The sequence below is a fragment of the Dendrobium catenatum genome, unplaced genomic scaffold, assembly GCF_001605985.2.
Source record: "Dendrobium catenatum unplaced genomic scaffold, ASM160598v2 fragScaff_scaffold_998, whole genome shotgun sequence".
NCBI lineage: Eukaryota > Viridiplantae > Streptophyta > Magnoliopsida > Asparagales > Orchidaceae > Dendrobium > Dendrobium catenatum.
In genome coordinates this window covers 1172465-1192655 of record NW_021319460.1, presented here as the reverse complement: position 1 = coordinate 1192655, position 20191 = coordinate 1172465, and the positions used below count along the sequence as shown (strand labels likewise).

General features: G+C 35.9%; 1 protein-coding gene across 1 annotated transcript in view; it reads left to right on the top strand.

The window, feature by feature from the left end:
• The first annotated feature begins 1975 nt into the window (after nt 1-1975).
• The window catches only part of LOC110106685 (eukaryotic translation initiation factor), a 22843-nt gene continuing 4627 nt past the window's right edge, over nt 1976-20191 (top strand). Inside the window, exons 1-3 of the mRNA XM_020836657.2 lie at nt 1976-2199; nt 6917-7085; nt 7272-7397. Coding sequence (XP_020692316.1) covers nt 1997-2199; nt 6917-7085; nt 7272-7397 — 498 coding nt within the window. The 5' untranslated portion in view covers nt 1976-1996. The remainder of the gene's footprint in view (nt 2200-6916; nt 7086-7271; nt 7398-20191) is intronic.

Genomic DNA, 20191 nt, shown 5'->3' with positions numbered 1-20191 from the left:
CTTATTTTGTGCTAATATAATAATTTATTGTAAAAAATTTACAAGTTTTTAAAGTTTGCATCCAAGTCCTAATATTTTTTAATTATTGCAATGAAATCATTTTGCATAATATAATATTTTTCTATTATCTAACTACTCATCAAATGACAAAGAAGGAGATAAATCTCACTAGACTTTATGTTGTCGTCATATACGACTTCAAAAGTCTTACTTGATCCACATGAATCTTAATTCTTAACGCACTATTTATATTAGAAAAAGTTGAAAGTTAAATTCATAATCATCCAAACTTCAATTTCAACAAACTTACAGTTAGGGGTGTCAATATTTGACACGACACGAAAATCCGACCAGGAAAATCCGGGTTGGACCCGGCCGTTTGAAAAATGGGTCGGGTTCGCAGATTCGACCTGTTTGAAGAAACGGGTTGGGTTCGGGTTGCCGGGTCAACCCGAAAACCCGTTTATTTAAAAAAAAAAATTGAATTTCCCGATGCCCTCGCCCACTGCCCCCGCGCGCCCGCTGCCGCGCTCGCGATACCCGAGCTCCTTCTCTGCCGCGCGGGTCGGGTCCGGGTTCAAATTTCTGACCCGTTTAAACCCGGGTCAGTTTCGGGTTCAACCCGAACCTGACCCGTGACCCGAAATTGACACCCCTACTTACAGTCAAATTGAGAGTCTTGATAAGATGAACCTAACGATCCTAAAAAGTAATATGATTCATCCAAATGAGCCTAAATTATGCCACTTGAACTGAAGTTATAAATTTTTGGAACATTGATTGAAGAATCACATAATCTCTAAAATTTGAATATTTATAGTCAAATCGAGTGGCTTGACAAGATTAATCCAACAAGCCCAAGGTCACATAATCTTGAGGTCATCCAAAAAGCCCATGGCTTATGTTCTAAAGTTTCAATATGAATAATTTGATGATTGTAATAGAATTTTGACCAAATTTTGCCAAAACTTTGCTATCAAAATAATATAAACAAACAATAATTCTCCACATGAAGGGAGCATGAACTTGAGTTTGGATAGACCATGGAGATCTGAATAATATTATAGCTCTACTCAACATTTGATGCCTATTATGACACTAGTCACCATTGTCTAACGACAGTCCTCCGTCGCCAGCTGACTACGGTCCTCCTGACCTACGTCGCCCGCCGACTGCAGTCCTTCTAACAAAGCGAATACGTCGATAGTAGCTCTTTGTATTTACATCATGTAATGTACTCCATAAGATGTATATCAAGCTAAGGCCTTCTCCCAAGGAAGAGCCTCATTTGTAATCGACTGCAAATACTAGTGGATTCGTTCAAACAGGGCTAGGCCCCGTGATTTTTCCCCCTTTACAGGGGTTTTCCACGTAAAAATCTTGGTGTTTCATAAATGCTAGACCCTCTCTCCTTATCTGATTGCGTGCCAGATTTTAGTACAATGCTAAGACGTTAAATATGATATTTCTCTACCGCCGTGAATACTCATGGACGCAACATTGTTAAAATTAAGGCATAAGATTTTTGAAAAAAAAAAAATATTTGTTTTGCGGTTTAGCGGTTGTCTATTCAACTAGATTTCCAACTAATTTTTTGTCTGTTTCCTAATTGCTCGGCTATTTCAGTCGACCGAACCGGCCGCCATATCGATTTATGGTTTAAACGGTGGCCGATCTGGTCCGATTTTAAAAAAATTGGTATTGCCAAAAAAATTAATAAAATAAATAGCAACTAATGTCTATTTTAATTAGTTTGGTGAAAAAAAAATCAACGGGCCACAATTAATTGTGGGCCACGATATTTTTGTGGTGGGTGTTTTATTCATGACGTCAAATGTATTTTCAGAAGTGGCAGCGGATGGATATTGTTCATTTGTTCCCACAAAAAAAAAATAAAAAACTTAAATTAGAAACTCTTGCTCTATTACTTCAGCCTGGTTAGGGTATCCTCTCGTCATCGTGCATACGTCGCGAAGGATTGCGGAAGCATAAAAATATGGCTGAGATAGAGGCGGAAGCGTTGACGCAAACGGAGGCCAGAGAGGAGGTCGAGGGTGGAGTATTGAACCGTCAACCCCACAAACTGGAGAGGAAGTGGACCTTTTGGTTCGATAACCAGTCAAAGGTAAAGCAGGGCGCCGCCTGGGGATCATCCCTTCGCAAGGTCTACACCTTCGACACGGTTGAGGATTTTTGGTGGTCAGTTATCTGTTCTCCTCTATCCCGGCAAATAATTTCTGTGTTAGCATTGCACGCTTTGTCCTTCACATTCCACAGCAATTTTATTTTCTTCACATGGTTTGTTTTTTGCGATGTCTTCTGCAATCGATTACTGCTTGTATGACCTCGGGATTAAAGAGCCCGTTCTATTTATATTCGATTTTAGATCTCAGTTGACTAGATATGTTTTTGAATTAAAACGTTTCATGAGGGCACGGTGTTGTTGAGAAGCAATCAAGTAGGACATTATTGTCCTTGATGCAGTATTTACTTAGAATCATTATTTCACGGGTCTAAATCTTCAGAGATCTGCTATTGGCTCTGCCCTAAGATCTTCTTTTGTTTTTTTAACGGAGTTGATAGCTCATATTTTATCTAGTTTATCTTAAAATGTCCAAAATAACGACGATGAATTAAAAAGGCAACTTTTTCTTAATTTAAAAGTAGGACTTACCTTGCTAAATATTTAAATGTTACTATGGATTTGTGCGGTTTCTATGTGGATTGGTATACGGGAGCATACGGGAGACATCTATTTCCTATCATATTCTTAAAAATTCAGATGTGTCCCAATTTTGACTTGCTAGGATGGTGCAATGTGTTCATTTGGCTGGGTAAGATGTCACCTATTATTAAGGTGAGATATGTGCACCATTATAAGTACCATTCTCATCCCAACCAGGTCATCTATGCAGCTATGTTCCTCTTCACTTGTTTATGCTCCCTCCATTCAAAAACAACAGCCTCATTTTTGTTTATCTTTAATACAGTTTTTAATATGTTTTTAGAGTTGTGCTCACATGTTGTAATACAATTGGTGATATGTGATATCTATAATTCAAAGGGGAAACTTCCCTTCATTTCTTCAAATCCCAACAATGATGATTGATGATAATGAACATGGTGAGTAGTTGTGTTACCAATTGCTTGATTGTGTGGAATATCAAAGAAAAAGAATCTGCTTATACATTCAAGGGCCAATTGATGTAGAACTACATGCATAAGCAAATGTATTAGCTTTGAAATTACACGCTTTATGACGGATCAATAGCATTTATTCAACTTCCCATGGATTAAACAATAGATTGAAAACAATAAAACAATAATTATGCGTAGGCAATTGATTACAAGATAAAATTTGGAGCAAAAAATAATCAAAGTAAATCCAACGTTGCTTAACGTGGAGGTTTTCAAAAGAAATCTCTTGATTAACAATAAGACTATTCACTATTAAGATCCCTCACACATACTCATCATAACGGCTAAGCAGATAAGCTTTCATGACTTTTAATGATGCCACGATCGAGGAGAGGATTAGAAAGAGAAAGAGTCGGAGGAGAGTTCACCTTCGTCAAGTTTCTAATCTTGATGTGGAACTCCATCAAGCTTATGAACTTGTGCTCCGATGTTCTTCAAGATTGGGGTGATGCTCATCTGTGGTTTGCCTTGGAGCAAACACTCATTGTCGTCGTTGAAGGGTTGCAATGCTCGAGGAGTTTGAATGCCTTTGTTCAAGGGAGGAGGATCTACTTATTCCTCCTTAGGTGAAATATCAAGCACAAGAGAAGAAGTATATAGAGAAGGTGGTAGGGCTAAGTGGGGACCCAAGCTAGGAGGGAAAAGGGGAAATTGATTTCAGATTGTGTGTGTTGATTGTGGGAGAAAAATCACCTCAAAATTCTAAAATTTAATTCCAGCTTTAAAGGTTGGAATTGATTGGGAAATTTGAATTTGAATTTCCCAAAAATAAAGAAGGGGAGGGGGTGGCCCAATTAGATGGGGAATTGATGGATTGATTGGTGAGCTTTAATGGACCTCATAATTAGATGAGAGAAAGAGAGAGAGGAGGGGGGTGGCCAAGAGAGGAAGGGGAGGGGCCTACATGATTAATGAAGATTTGAGGGAATTAAGGGGCTTAAATGAGTTGCTAATCTAAGCCAATTTAAATTAAGAAAGAAAATTTAATACAATTATCTCTTTAATTTAAATGGCCTTATTTGGAGGAACTTTCCTACAATAATTCATCTTATTTAAATAAGGAATTTCAAATTCAAATAAATTCAAATTTAAATTAATTGATCTTCCAAATTTACAATGAGACAATTTAGGAAAGTAGTAAATGCTTGGATGAATTTGGATCCAAGGGGAGGGTTGATGGGACCAACGGCTTAGGAAGGGGGTTGGGGCTGGCGGTTGGATGGGGGTCGGCCTAGGGCTTGGGGAGGAGTTCGGCCAAGGGAGGAACGGGAAAGGTGGGGGGTTGACATAGTGTTTGGGTGTGGAATTTTGGCCAAGGCAAAAAGAAAGGAGGATGGGGCGGCGGCTAGGAGAAAGAAGGAGAAGAAGTTGGTGGAGGAGATGGACCACTAGCCCGGACGCTTCCTGTGGCTGATGGGTAATACATTGCCCTTACCTAGGGACTTCAACTCTCACAAGAACTCTCAAGCTCTCAAACAAAAAGTGTAGAATTTTCTTCTCATAATGATCATCATCCTCCAAAGAGGAGAAGGGGCTATAAATAGCTAAAATTCAATAACAACTTTAAAGACGAAAACAATGTTTAAAATTGCGTAATCGGGTGTTGAGACGTTTTTCGTTCGTGAGGCGAGGCGTAACCCACCCTCAAGGAGTTTTGAGGCGTAAGCCTCAAAATCAAAAAATTGCTCAAACAAAAAATGATAAGTTTTGTATATACTATTGAGTAAATAATATATAAAACATAAAAATGCACAAGATATGAAGTGAAATTAAAATATCCCAATAATAAGACAACATGAAATATAGTTCGCTTTTCACTGGAATTGCGCAAAGGCGGGCCTCAAGGCGAGCCTCATATTGCGCAATTTTAAACCATGGACGAAAGTACCCCTGGGGTCACATGAACCTACTTCCTCAAGTGAGGGAAAAAATGTATAAATAAATCAAATACAAATAATAACTAAAAAATAAAGTGGTCCAATCATAGCTGCAGATCTTCGGCCTCTTCTCTGATAAACTTTCCACGGTCGGATGTCCTCATCACCAATAATGCAGAGTTTATGAGGAACGAAAGCGAGGATGTTGATCCTATTGTTAAAAAATTGATGGGTCAAAGCACCTATCTTCTTTGTGCCAAATTGATAGGTTTGTGGTAAAGCATCATACTTTTGGTTTTCAAATATAATATGACACTTGCTCTATTAAAGGAGATAATTTTACAAGTTATTAATTTTGCATGTTATTATTCTCTGGTTAAGTGGCCGACTCTAGAGAAGGTAGCTAGAGCCTTTAGTCTTTTACTCTTGCATCAATTAAAAAATGACCAAGATGTGTTTTGTGGATGTTATCTAGTCCAGTTGTTTCCAAGGTCTTGAGTTTGATCCTTATGCATAGTACAATAAACTCTCACCTTGAGGACTTTTGGGTTAAACAAAAATCAAGATGTGCTTTTAATGAAATGCCCCCAAGATTGCAATGGCCTATAGATTGTTAACTGGACTGACACAGAGGTTGGAATCCTCCTTGATTTGCTAAAACTACTAGTACCACAAATTAGGGATCAAAATGGGCAAGCGTTTAAGTTGGTAGGTGGTTAGATTTCTAAGAGAAATTTTACAAGAGTAATTTCATTACATGAGCCAATCCTAGTTGCAAACCTTAGTCTAAGTTAAATTAAGTATAGTATTTTTTTCTTATCAATGATTGGGCCAAGCACTAGGTTCTTACACTAGTTTTCCTTCTAGAATGATTACTATTGCTCCTGTTGTACTCAATCATTCCTCTACAGTATCACATGGCTGCTAGCATGTAAACATATGGAAGTTATTGCAATCTGCATAGAATATGACTGAATAGCACATCTAGGCTAGTTTGCAATTACATTTTTAGAAAAAATGCAAATGTTGCCCTCATTTGAGTTGCTCAAGTGGATGGAAAAGTAGTCATGTTTGTTTACCTTTGACCCACTAATGTTACCTGAAAGGAGTTGTTTTCTGAAATTTAGCAAATGATTCAGATAATTTATGGATTGATTTTTTATTGTAGCAATCAAGGCCTTTAAATAGACAATTTATATTAGTACTAATTTGAAGTTAAACGCATCTTCTCCATGGCTTAAAATTTTGCAATCCATGGCACGCCTCAGATTGAGGCATATGCCTTAGTTGAGTGAGGCGCTCCTTAAGTTTTTTTTTTAATGAGGTGTGATCCTCAATTTGATTTGTTATTAGTTTTAGATTTTTTAAATTTGTAAGCCCAAGTCCTAATTGCCCTTATGATTTAAAGCTAAACCTATTTCATTATGAGAAAAAAACCTAAATCTGTGAATTTTGAAACTTAGTAGGAAGTAGACAAGAGAGTAACATAAAAGTCAGTATAAAATTTTATGCAATAGAAATTAGAATAATCAATATAGAATTATTTTGAGGCTTTATGCCTCAAAATGCTTTAACTCTTACACCTCACTTCAAAAAAGAAAACGCCACAATATTTGATTGCATAATTTCAGGCCTTGATCTTCTACTAATAAATTCCACAATTTAGTAGAAATCTTGTATTTCCTACAGTAACTGTACAAAAAAAGAAAATTTTATCCAAAATTTAAACAGAAAATTTTTTTCCAAACATATTCTCCTTTAAAAATCCAAACGTTTTCTCCTTGATCAAATATATTGGCAAATAACATTTACCTTATTTTGCTTATACTCTTATAATGCAGTTTATATGATCAGATATTTCGTCCTAGCAAGTTGCCAGCAAATGCTGATTTTCATTGTTTTAAAGCCGGGATAGAACCTAAATGGGAGGATCCTGAATGTGCGAATGGGGGGAAATGGTCTATTTCAAGTAGCAGAAAGGCCAATCTTGACAGCATGTGGTTAGAGACGGTAACAATTTTTCCCTTTAACTTCAGTTACTTCAACTTCATTGTTCTTAATTTAAAATTACATTTTGCTCTTTGGTTAACTTAGATTGATGGTCTTTCTGGTTTCTCTAAATCTTTAGTTCAGTATTATTCTGTTGCCTTAGAAGGTTCTGATGTTGAATTGTGTTCCCTCTTTGCATTCTTGCAGCTGATGGCTCTGATTGGGGAGCAGTTTGATGACAATGAGGAGATTTGTGGTGTTGTTGCGAGTGTACGCCCGAGGCAAGATAAACTTGCTCTATGGACTAAGACGGCTAGCAATGAAGCTGTTCAGGTTTTATGCTTATATGAACTTTATTTTAATTATTTTTGTACCATGCAATAATTTGTTTGCTGCATGTTTAATGATACATGTCCTTTTAATTGCTGGTTGTTGGATATTTTGATTGGTTATTTACTTATTTTTATTCACTAGTATTTGAAGTTTCTTTATTTCTAGAAACACCTGATTGTGAATTGTCAATAAAGATTTAGCTATCATAGCTGATGGCCTCATGTATAGGTGACCATCATGTAAGAGTCAAAAAAGTTGGTAGACTTGAGGGTAGGAATCGGAGATTAAAATGTTCTAAATACCATCAAACTTGAATGCATTTTTCTAGTTCAATTTGATTTATGCTTTTTGCCACAACATAGCTTTCATTATTACGGGGTCTCTAAGCTTAGTGTGGAACTATGATGCACATACATGGACACGGCGACACGGACACAAACACGAACACGTGACACGTCAATTATTGAAAATATAGGATGCGGACACGGATTGGATACGGTATTATAGTTTTTATATTTTAAAAATAGTGTATAAAAATTAAATAAGTATAATTTTAAAAATAATTTAAAAATAATAAGTCATTTAATTAGAATTTGTGCTTAAAATGATTAATATTAGGATGTCGAGAGTCAGGTGTTGATGTTATGCAGTAAATATTAGGTGTCAATGTTAAGAGGACGTTTATCGTTGATGTTGAGAAGGCGTTGGTTGTCGATGTTGAGAAGATGTTAGACAAAGATGAGATGTAAAATTGTGGGTATAGAAATTGCTAACACGAAGCATTAATGTAAAGACGTCGTCAGACTTTGATATGGAAATCGTTTTGAAATGTTGATGTTGTAACAACGTCAAACGTCGATGTTTAGATGACATCGGACATTGTTGTGAAATCAAAGTGGTAACACACAAAAGAGAAATGAAAATGAGAATATTCGAATAATGGGGTATTAAGTGCGGGTGATTGATTTGGTGTTGTGGATGGAAATAAGAAATTTAGTTTTTATATTTTTAAAAAGTAAAATTTTTAAATACAAGAAATTATATTTAAAAAAATTCGTAAAATATTTAAGATACGCATGTCCAATTTGTTTTTAATATTTTTTTAATTGGACACGTTTTCATCCTACACGTGTTGGAGGAGTGTCGGTCACGTGTCGCGTTGTTAGATACTGCACGCCTCTTTGAGAAGAAGTGTCGGTGCATCAGAGGTGTGGAATAAGGAAGTTTTGTTTTCACCTTGCTTGACTGGTTCTCTATACCCAAATCATCCATGCTCCCAGTCATGTGCAAACCATCTCAAATGAGCTACTCGTGCCCAGGTGGAACCTTGGTTGCACCTTTATCTGATTGCTTTAGTTCTCTTCATTTGCATACTCGGCTACTAGACAACTTTCTGTAGGTTAATGCTTGTTCTATATATGATTCAAGGAGATAAGGGAGATTAAGAGGTGTAAACTTCATCAAGGGTTACAATAAATTAAAGATGAAAAAAATGGCACAAAAAATTATATTACACAATGACCACTAAGCTGTTAAAAAAATTATGTTACATGATTTTATGCTATGAATTGATGCTATATTGCTTGGTATTTTTTGGTTTTATGCTTGATGTTTAAAATCATCACCTTGGTAAAAGTTTTGGGCTAATGCATTTTTGATAAAAATGGTCAATGGCCACCAGGTTTTAAGATCACATACTGCAATTATACTTCTTGGTTAGACCCTACAATTTGATGCCTTGTATATTTTGCTTTGTGCGTGCTGTGTAAAATCATAAATTTTTTAGAACCTTTATTGGTCTAATAATTTGTAAAATTTTTGATTGAAGAGCTAATTCTCATGAAATTGTATAAATGTTGGTCTTTATCTAGCTCTAGTGGTGAAGATTAATGGTCTTGATTTGATTTTATCTTGGAAAAAGAAAATGGATAGATAAAACTTTATGTTTTGAACCCACAATATAAAATTGTAATTAGTTATTAATATAGTGAATCTATGATTAGCATCTAAACCATTCTTGCAACTAGTGTTAATAAGGATGATTAGTTAGTGAGTTAGATTTGTACTTTATAAATACTCCATTTGGGGAGAAGATGAGGATATAAGAATATGAATGAATTTCCTCCTTTTTGAATCTAATTTCTATTTTCTCTTTTATTCTTCTTTGGGAGCAATAAAATTTCTTGAAATGCTTATTTATGGTCTTGGATCCTATCATTGGTGTTTTCGTTTATTTCATAATTGCTGATTTCGCCATCATAATTTTAATTTTGTACCATAATAACTCTCTCCACCTAAACCATCATTTGACTCTACTTCCTGCTTCAATTGCAACCACCATCAAAATGCATCTCTCTATCACAGTTGCTCAATTGTGGTATCAATCCATTCTTTTCAAGATCTCTGCAAGATTGCATATGAAAATCTGGTGCCTTCCAACTCCACCATATTCAGTTCCAACACAATCAAGATTCGCCTTTGATCGCAACTCTGATATTCAATTCGTTCATCCCAAGCATTGATTCACCAACGCATGCTTCAGTCAATTCTATGTGATACAATTTTGAGTGATCTATGATGAATAACTCGAGCCATGAATCGCGAGTGGATCTCAAATCTCTTTAAGAATCAGTAGCAGATCACATCATCATTGTGAGCCTGTCAGTGACGCCAAAATCTTTGGATCTCAGGCACTTTCATAACCAAGATCTTTTGTCTATGCTCTCCTCCCGACATTTACTCACCATCAAAAATCCAAGAAAAGCATGCCCTACCGTCTAGAGTCATGGTCAATCCCCGCGTCCAACAAGATTTTGTGAGCCACTGTCGCATGTCTTGCTTAAAGAAACCCAAGAAACCACTTTGTTCTATCTTCGAACCCCTATTGTCAATATTTGTCATTGATTGTGAACATTTGACCAAGATCAATTTGCGCTTTTTCCCTGCAATTTCTCATTTTGTCAGTCTAGATTTCTTGACCTCATATTTTACATTTTCTGTCTCAATCTCTGTAACTTTGCACTATATTTTATTTGTCGATATGTGCTTTAGACCTTGCGGTTCAATATCCACCTCGGGAAGTTTCAACTGTCCAATAACTCATAATCTTGTCAAGACATCAATCCATCACTAGCAACCTAGAAAATTATTTAAGAAAATGGATGTTGAAAAATATGTAATAGAGTGATGAAAAGGTTATCAAGTTGGTTGGAACTTTGTAATCTTGAAAGAAATTAGCTTGAGATTCACGAATAGTGAGAAATACTTGCATTGCCTTGAACATCAACAGATTCTCCGCCTGAGAGTTCTCCAGCATAAATTTTGAATTGGCCATTTCCACTGCCGCTTAGGCCACGTAAATAGATGACATGACACATCAGATTATATCCTATTTTGAAGAAGTTCAAGACAAATCCAATGAGATGGATCCTTTTATTGATGAAGTCTTGAACTCATTTTTGGAAATCAAAGTGACTAATGAGTATTTGATGACTGTTGATAACATTCTTTATGATAGGGTGTTGGTGCAAGCCTCCACTATTGGTTCTCTTGGTATGCAGATCAGCTCCTTAATCGCCTAGACATCTATGTTCTATTTCGTAACCTCATTTTGCACGCTTGAAAGATTTTAGTTGAATAGATGGCCATCGCCTCCATTGGATTGATTAGAAAGTTCATCATTGAGGGCAATGCTATTATGATGGGGGGAGTAATATTGTGAATACACAACATAAAATTGTAATTAGTTACTAATATTGTGAGTTTATGATTCACATCGAAATCATTTTTGCAATTAGTGTTAGTAGGGATGAGTAGTTAGTGAGTTAGATTTGTACTCTATAAATATCTCATTTAAGGAGAGGATGAGGATATGAGAATATGAATGAATTTCCCCTTATTGAATCTAATTTCTAATTTATGTTTTATTTTTTCTTTGGGTGTGATTAAGCTTGAAATGTTATTTAGGTTCTTGGATCATATCATTTTATATTCCTATAAAGGGGATTGTAGCTTAATTCTCTCTTTTTATGCATATATATGCATAACCTATATGCTTATGTAAGTATGCATGTTTGAGGTTTTCTCTATCTTAAGAAACACATAAGATTATAAAATTATGATTGTGGTTTGATATATTCCTAGATTGGGGATAAATTGTCTATTTTATTGTTTATCTTTGTTGACCTATAACTACCAGTCAGGGATTTTTTTGACTTTTGCTAGAGATCCGCTGGGAAACGCTTCTTTTTTGAGAGAAACTAGCGCCTTTTGTTTTAGAAGAAATTCTTTCATTCAAGAGTCAGGGATTTTTTTGACTAATTTCATCACTGGTCTGAAAACTCATTGATTTCATTTCCATTTTGAGGAGAGAGAGAGAGAGAGAGAGAGAGAGAGAGAGAGAAGAGAGCATTTTTAAATAGGTACAACAAATTGGGAGTAATTTGAAGGATGTCTTGGGGTTGATCCGGTTCCCCGAAGCCCTTGGTCGTCAAGTTTATCCGACCGAGGGAGCGTAAACACTACTCTTCCAGTCTCCTCGCTGATGATTTGCTTCGGCCTAGTCGAGCCAAAGGGCAAATGCCCTCCTTATCTCCCGATGCCGGGAAGGGGATGCCGGGAGACTATCGATTTTTTTTCAAAAAATTTGAGACTTAGACAAATTTTTGAAAGATTGGAAAAATATTAAATCAAAATTTAATTTTAATTAAAATTCATTAAAAAAAAGAAAAGAGGAAAGATTTTCAAATAGGTGGGAGCAATTTGAAGGAAGTCCCGGGATTTGATCCGGTCCCCCGAAGCCCTCGGTCGTCAAAGCTTATCCGTCCGAGGGATTGAAGACATGAAGACTCAATCTCCTCGCCGTTGATTCGCTCCGATCGAGTCGAACCACTTTTTACCTCCCGACATCGGGGAGGGGACGTCGGAAGGTTGCCGAAAATTTCTCGAAAACTCTGTACTTAGCCAAATTTTTGGGAAGATTGGAAAATGCTCAAATGACCCTCACATAATTGATTAAAAATGAAATTTTGTGATTTTTTAATCAATTTAAAATAAGGAAAAATGATATGGAGTCAAATTAATGAATATCGAGGACTTGAGTTAAAATTTGAACTAGAAAATAACACTTGACATCTTTGTAACATACTTTTGTGGAACAGATTGCGCTCCAATTTGAGAGAAATGCTTTTGCCAAAACATTATGTCGTAAGGGTGATTGGTGGTGCAATAATACTTATGCTTGAAATATAATAACGCAAAATCATTAGTCCTTGCATTAATACACCCTTACGATAGCTAATGCTGATACCAAATTTCATGTCTATGAGTTACCTCGTGCAACTCAAGAATGTCACAAAATGTTCAACAAAGGATAGGATTCTTGAAAAGGGTCTACTGATGCAATATACATATGATAAGCATCCTGAAATGTTGGCCAAAGCTTGATGTACTCTTGGTGGACCAAATAATGTTCTCCGATAATGATTTCACCCAAGAAATACAAGAATCATTTCTAGGAAAGTAGTCTCTGACTACTTGCTTATTATCCCTAATCAATGGTCACATGTTTCCATCATACCTAACAAATTACATTCATAATCTTAATGAAGATAGCATGTAGGATGCTTAAAATTATGGTGTAGTACCTTCAGATTATTTTTCAATCAATCATGGAATATGAAAGTTTAGTGATACATGCGTCACTAGAGTGTTTTTCATGACACCATTCTTTTAGAAACTACTGTCATTGTCACCTTAATCCTCTTTTTAAAGAAGCTTTGTGTTCGATTACTAAATTCTCCAAGTTGAAAGTAATCATTAAATGAACCCAAGCTGTTATAAGAAAAAGATGGGTTTTGACAATCTCTTGTTAAATGAAGGTGATGAATGTTGTAATGAGAAGGAGAAGATGAACTCATGAACTTGCAATGGAAACTCATTTGGAGATTTTCATAGACTTAGTTTACAAGGGAAGGCATCAATGAGGCTAGTGGTTTGAAAAGTCTTAATCACATGTATACTCTTCTTTGTTTTAAAATTGCTTCTAGGAGCCAAAGGACTAGTTCTTCAAAACGCACATTCATATTTAACTATATGACATCTACATATAAAGATAGGTCAAAGAATAATGTGAAATATACAAGAGTTATTATATTGTCCATCAGATATGCATGAAATTCTTCAGTCAGTAGTTTTAGGGAAGTATATTCAAAGAGTTATGTCAATGATATGAGATGTCTCTTTTGGCTCAAATACACTCATATGCTATTAACATCTTAATAAGAGCCTTATGTGGCTTCTTTTCAGTGCCATTGTATGATAACTACCTATCATTTCGTCAGAAGGCACATCATCAATGCATAAGGAGAAGCAACAATGAATTTGTACTATACACAACTGATCTATAGGAGATAACGGAAGATTCATAGCAACCAGTGCAGTTCATTTACAAGCAAGAACACAATCTTCTAATGTCTATTGGATAAACATTCTTTACAAGCTATAGTAAATGATATGACAAGCTTGAATTAATTAAACAACACATCTTTTACGTATTATAACTCAAACCTGATTTAGAGAAAAGCCACTGGATCCACAACTTGTATACAAGCGGACAAAAGACGTTCGTAGGCCTTTAAATGAAATCCCGGACCATTTTCTAAACGAAATCACTTGCACAATGAATCATATTTAAATATTTTAAAATGCCCCTTATGTATTAAATATGATCCCTTAAACTAAATATACCTTGCATGTGCTCTGGTCAACATGTTAAAGTATAAACACTAATGTCCGAGAATGCTGCGCAGGGTCAAATGCTACACCCTACATGTGCTCCGACAAATGCAATAAATTTCTAAATGCCAATGTCCGAGAATGCTGCGCAGGGTCAAATGCAGATTCTATGCTTAAACTAAATATACCTGCATGTGCTCCGATTGTCACATCTGAATTCCAAATCCAACGATTCGAGAATGCTACGCGGGTCAAATATTCAAGTCTCATCCTCCTCGAAAGGACTGAAGTCGACACAACTTGAATTACAAAATACCTTCCAAATTCTAGCGAAAATATAAGTGTCTTTAATGTCACCCTGATGATGGCTGCGTTGGCAGAAATTTCAACCGGAGGAGTCAAATCTCAAATTCAACAAAAATCTAAATCTCTGAAATGAAATACATCACCTTAAAACTGAAACTAAAAAGCAGTCACCTTCCGCAATCGTTTGTCGGGGGTGATAAATTTGAAATTAACCTCAGCTCACAAAGAGCGAATGTGATGAGGACATCAACAGGAGATTCCAGAATGTTTATCATCGGAAGCAGCGCAGAACGACGACCTTGATCAAAAGTCTTTATTTTTTATTTATATTTTGTATTAGTGTTTCTTTTATTAGTTGTGACGATTGTACTCTTTATCTGTTTGTGTTTGAGTTGTAGCCCTAAGGGCATTGTTGTCTTTCTTTTCTAATTGTTTGGAGGCCTATATATAAGGTCCTTATCTTGTATGAGAGATATTGATGATCAAATAAAATTTTCTGATTTTTCTCTAGAGTTTGTGAGTTCTTGAGTGGTGAAGTCCCAAGGTGTGGGCAAAGCAACACCCACAAGTCGCCGGAAGTGTCCGGGGCTCGTGGTCCGACTTCGCCTCCCCTCGATCCACCACCGGCCTCCCTAAACCCTCCCACCCGCCGACCATTCTCTTTCCCCTCTTCCCCACAACCACCGGATAGGCACCACCACCGACCACCTTTCCCCATTCCTACTAAACGCCGCCCCTTTCCCCTCTCCCACCCCACTTGACCGAAACCAACCCCTCCCCCCCTCTCTTTCCACTAGCCCATCGCCGACCACCTCTTGCCTCGTCCTCTCAAGGCGATTTCAATCCACATTAAACCCTTCCTAATTTAACCCACATAATCTAGGAAAGATTTCATCCTTTTGAAATTCAAATTTGAACTTCAAAACTTTTCTAAATTAACCAAGTTAAATTAGGAAAGTTTCAAATTGAATCCAATTTAATTTTAAATTAGATTGGACCTCATTATTTCCTTCCTAATTTAGTTTCATGAATTAGGAATCTTTATTAACTCCAATTAATCCCTCCCAACCCCATGCATGCCGCCGACCCCTCCATGGGATATCCCTCCTCTCTCCTCATTAATCTCCCTCCACTTGAATTTGATTTTCATATTTCAAATTCTAAAATCCCTTTTCCTATTTTACCAAAATATGAAACTAATTTCATGTTTTACATTACTTTCCCTCCCCAAACCCGAACCCTAATTCCACAAAAGCAAGCCCCTCTTCCCTTAGCCACCCCTTCTTCCTTCCCGCCTCTTGGAAACCTTCTTGCTTCATGAACTACACTCCAAGAAAGAAGAAGGCCTCCCTACATCCACAATCCCCTTAACTAGTGCATGGCCGATCTGGATCGTGATTGTGGATTCCTCTACGACAATCAAAGTTTAGTGGATATTCATCAATCTACCTTCTTTGACCTCAATCCATAAGTGGATAATTCCGTAGAAGATTATGTCAATCACACATTCAAGTTGGCTTCATCAATTGAAGAGCATCTATCATCCAGAAGTTGGCGGATCATTTGGTACCCACCCATGTCTTCTCCCTCTATGGCCAGCTTTCGTTTGACTACTACCATAGGTGTCTTCTCAACTTTGGTGGCATCGTTTGGCATGCTAAGATTCTTTTTCGCTAATCCTTACTAGACGAGCTTGAGTGAGGGAAACTTAATGTGACTTTTCTATTTGTTAAGTGTGGGATCTCTTGTTTACAATATTTAAGTTTATCTTTATTATTGAGATCATTCGCAAGTGATTGTTATTCTATTTTGTAATTGATTGCCTTTACATTATTGATAGCCTTAAGTCTAAGCATCTAATCTTGTGAAACATTACTTTATATTACAAAGCTTAAATTAATTTCTTTATAATCTCTAAGGCAATTCCTATTGGTTTCACATCAGAATGTGTGTCGGGTGTATCACTAAGATTCATCCTCAAATAGTCTCTTACTAGCAGGGATGTGGCACGTGCCCTCTGATCGGGTGGTTTTGCCGCAAAATGACACCATTATATTACGATCACGGCCAAAGCTCGTATGTTCCCTAACGGCGTCAAACTCTTGAGTTATGAATCATAGGGTATATATGATGGGCATAAAGACCTCTGTAAGCTAAGGTGGGTTCAGATTTATCCCCTTAGACAAACATCAACCAAGGTCTACAAGGTATTCTTGGACGAAGTAACCCATGACTGCCGACAAGGTGCCTTATGTCAGGTTGGGTCGACTACCTCCTCTGACTAAGTAAACCAAGGATCATGACAGCCCGGGACGACAGAACCATGGGATCTTGATCGGTCTCGTCTTTATTCCCCCCACCACTAGTTTTAAGTTTATAGTGATAAACTCTAAATTTCAAACTTCAAAATCCAAATCCAAGATTCAAACCCTAAATTATTGCTATTATATAACCTATTCGACCTCTTTAACGACTAGCCTTACTCGAAAGTTCTCTCCTATTATCGGGAGGGGTAATTAACTATAGGGACTTGCGCCTATAGGAAACAAGATCTTAGATCAAAAAGTCCTCACAAAATGAGGGCGAAATCTCTGGGTAGTGTCTTATCTAAAACCTAATCTGCCTTATGAAAATTCATCCGGAACCTAATCTCATTAAAGCTCTCTGCCGTCATCGTTACACTAAAAAAAAAAGATCGATGGCGTGGAGAGGCCGGGCACATAACACTTATGGAATTTTCGGAGCCCACAATCTTATTGTTTTGCATTTTATATAATTTTTCGCGATAGTTTTGTTATGGTTATAATTGCATATTAAATATTTAATATACATAAATTAAGTGTACATTTCGCTCGTTCTTAACATGTATGATGTATGCAAAAGGTTTGTTTTCAGACATCTTAGGATATATTGTTTACTAATTCAAATTTAGGATGAGATGTACAAAAAATTGCACAAAAAATCAAACGAACAATCCACTAACTCTCGAGCCAAACAAGCCTCTTTGTTGCAATTCAAAAAACTATTACAATTCATCTCAAAAAATAACATAGATTTCATAATCTAAAATTTAGCTAGGAATTTGAGAACAAAATAAAGTATACAACAATTAGGATCCATACCTTGAAAAGGAAAATTATATTGAAGCAGAATTGTCAAAATGCTCCTACAAAACCAATTGCAAAATATGTAGATGAGAAAAAAAAAAAAATTTAAATCACTAAATAGAAGATTCATGCCACAAGTTGATACAAGGAGAAGTTCCCCTGACGCTTGTTGTCAAGAAATGTATTGCACTTTGAAGAATTTACATTCAACAATACAAAGAAGTTTTAAGAGAAATGAGATTATATTTTGCATAGATTGAATTTTTGCATGCTCCATAGGTCCTAGTTATAACCCCATAAAGGCTTACAATAGGAAATATCTCAAAATTTCCAAAATGTAGCTAAAAATGTTTCGATTTCAACAATGTTGGATTCTAACTAATTTTTTTTTCTTTCCCCACTTCCATTATAAGCAGTAAATCCCAATTTTTCCAATAATCAGATCTAATATTGCGCTTCATTTTTTGTGCTTTATGTTTTGCTATTATTGTTACCCATTACCTAATTTCCTTATCTTCTAGACTTTCCTATTGCGGCAGAGTACTAAATTTTCCTTCGTTTGTTGTGACCCAACCTTTTCCAAATGAGATAAGCTAGTTCTCATGATTTAGGTATGTGATGAGTGTAGTTTTTGAAATTTGAAGCAGATAAATTCAAGTATGCTATGTCTATATGAACGAATAACCTTTTTAATGAAAATCAGTACAAATTGCTCTAGGATCTTTTGTGTTTTGCACTTTTTGTCCACACAAATGGAGTTTTAAATTTTATGGGGTTATTTGATTAGCTAAAAAAAGAATGCAATGTAAAAGAAATACTTCGGAGTTGTTTGGATGAATGTAAAGTAAATGCAGGTGATTTTTTTTTTTGTTTGGTTAAAAGTAATGAATGTAAAGTCCTAAATGGTGGCCGGTGATGGTAGCGGTGGATGGCGGAGGGTGACTGGCGGCGGTTGTGGCCTACGGCGGCGATTGGCGGTGGGTGGCGCGGCGATTGGTGGTGGGTGGCGGCCAGCGACGGCTGTGGCTGTGGTGGTGGCCGACAGAGGAGGGCGACAACAGTGGTTAGCAATGGGTGGCGATTAAGTAGGCTTGTGGTGTAAATGGTTTTCACTTCAAATTGGAGGAGTTTTGTTTACACTCAAAATGAACTATTTCACTTTACACTACATTTACTTTGCTCCACTTTGTATTCCAACCAAATACCAAAATTTTCAAAACTCTTGCATTTGGAATATTTTACACCCTTTTATATTCCAACCAAACATCCCCTATATTTCTTTCAAAGCATTCATTAACAAATTACCTGAAATATTGTTGCAACTTAGCCCTCTTCATGTGCTTCATTCTATAAATTTAAGAATCAATGAACTAAAAAATAAAAATTAAAAAATAATTTAATTTTAGTTTGTTTTATAGTATTATCTTTATTATACTTTAGCTTTTTAATTGCCTCATTAACTGTAGTAGGCATGATTTGTTCACTTTAACATTTACGAACAAAATCAATTTCTATTATTAATTTAGTTTTACATTTAAGAATAGATTTAGTTTCTATTAGATGTTTTGATTCATAATTAAAACTAAATTTATATTCTAATTACAAGTTAGGTTCATGTGTGATGGCAGGTTCTTTTTTGATTATGTCACAAGCTTCCTCTTCCCATCTTTTTTTTTTATCATGGAAAACATGACAACCGATTCCCCTCCCCCTTATGTCTCTCTTTTTTTAAAGCAATTGGCCACCTCTTGGTGTCCAATTTTTACTTTCTCACTATTGCCATCGAGTCCAACATCTAGAAAGGGTTTTGAACTTACTGGCTATTATCCTTCAGTTTTAGATATTAGTAGTAAATTTATTTACTGTTTACTCAATTTACTCAGAAAAGAGTAAGCACTTGAATTAGTATTTTTTTTACTATTCCATAGGTCTTATGCACCTCATTTAGAGATTTGGATCTTATTTTTCATTGGATTGACAGATCCAATAGACAATTAAAATGTGAGCTCTCATTTGCCAAAGCAAATGATCTAAACTGTTGAGTCATTATTTTAGGAGGCTTTAAAGAATATTAGCAAAATTATCCATAGAAGGATATATTTGCAAATATGAATTTAGAAGGACTTAATCAAGCTACTATTCTGGTTACTTTGATTATGTCAGATTTTACTTTTGCATGTTTTTTGTGTTGGTGTATGTTTGATAGGTTTTAAAGGAGAGAAATTAATGAATCCTCTCCAGAGTTACTAGTGTGGTAGTCAAAATAGAATAATCATAATGTGCCTAAACATTCAAAGATCTAAATAAAGTCTTAGATAATATTTTTGGTGAATTGTAGATTATTCTATTCTTAATTTATCTCCAAAATTTTTTATGAAGTTTATAGTGGTTGCAAATTTTTACTAAGATTGACTATAGTGACCTTAGCACCCTAAATGAAAATAAAGATTTTTGTTTTTATCGGCGTATTAATAAAACCGAAGTTAGAGAGGCTTTAAACAAAATGAAGGGTGGAAAAGCTGTTGGACCTGATGATATTCCAATAGAGGTGTGGAAATGCTTAGGAGATGAAGGAATTTCTTGGCTTACTAAACTTTTTAATACTATTTTGAAGACTAAAAAGATGCCAGATGAGTGGAGAATGAG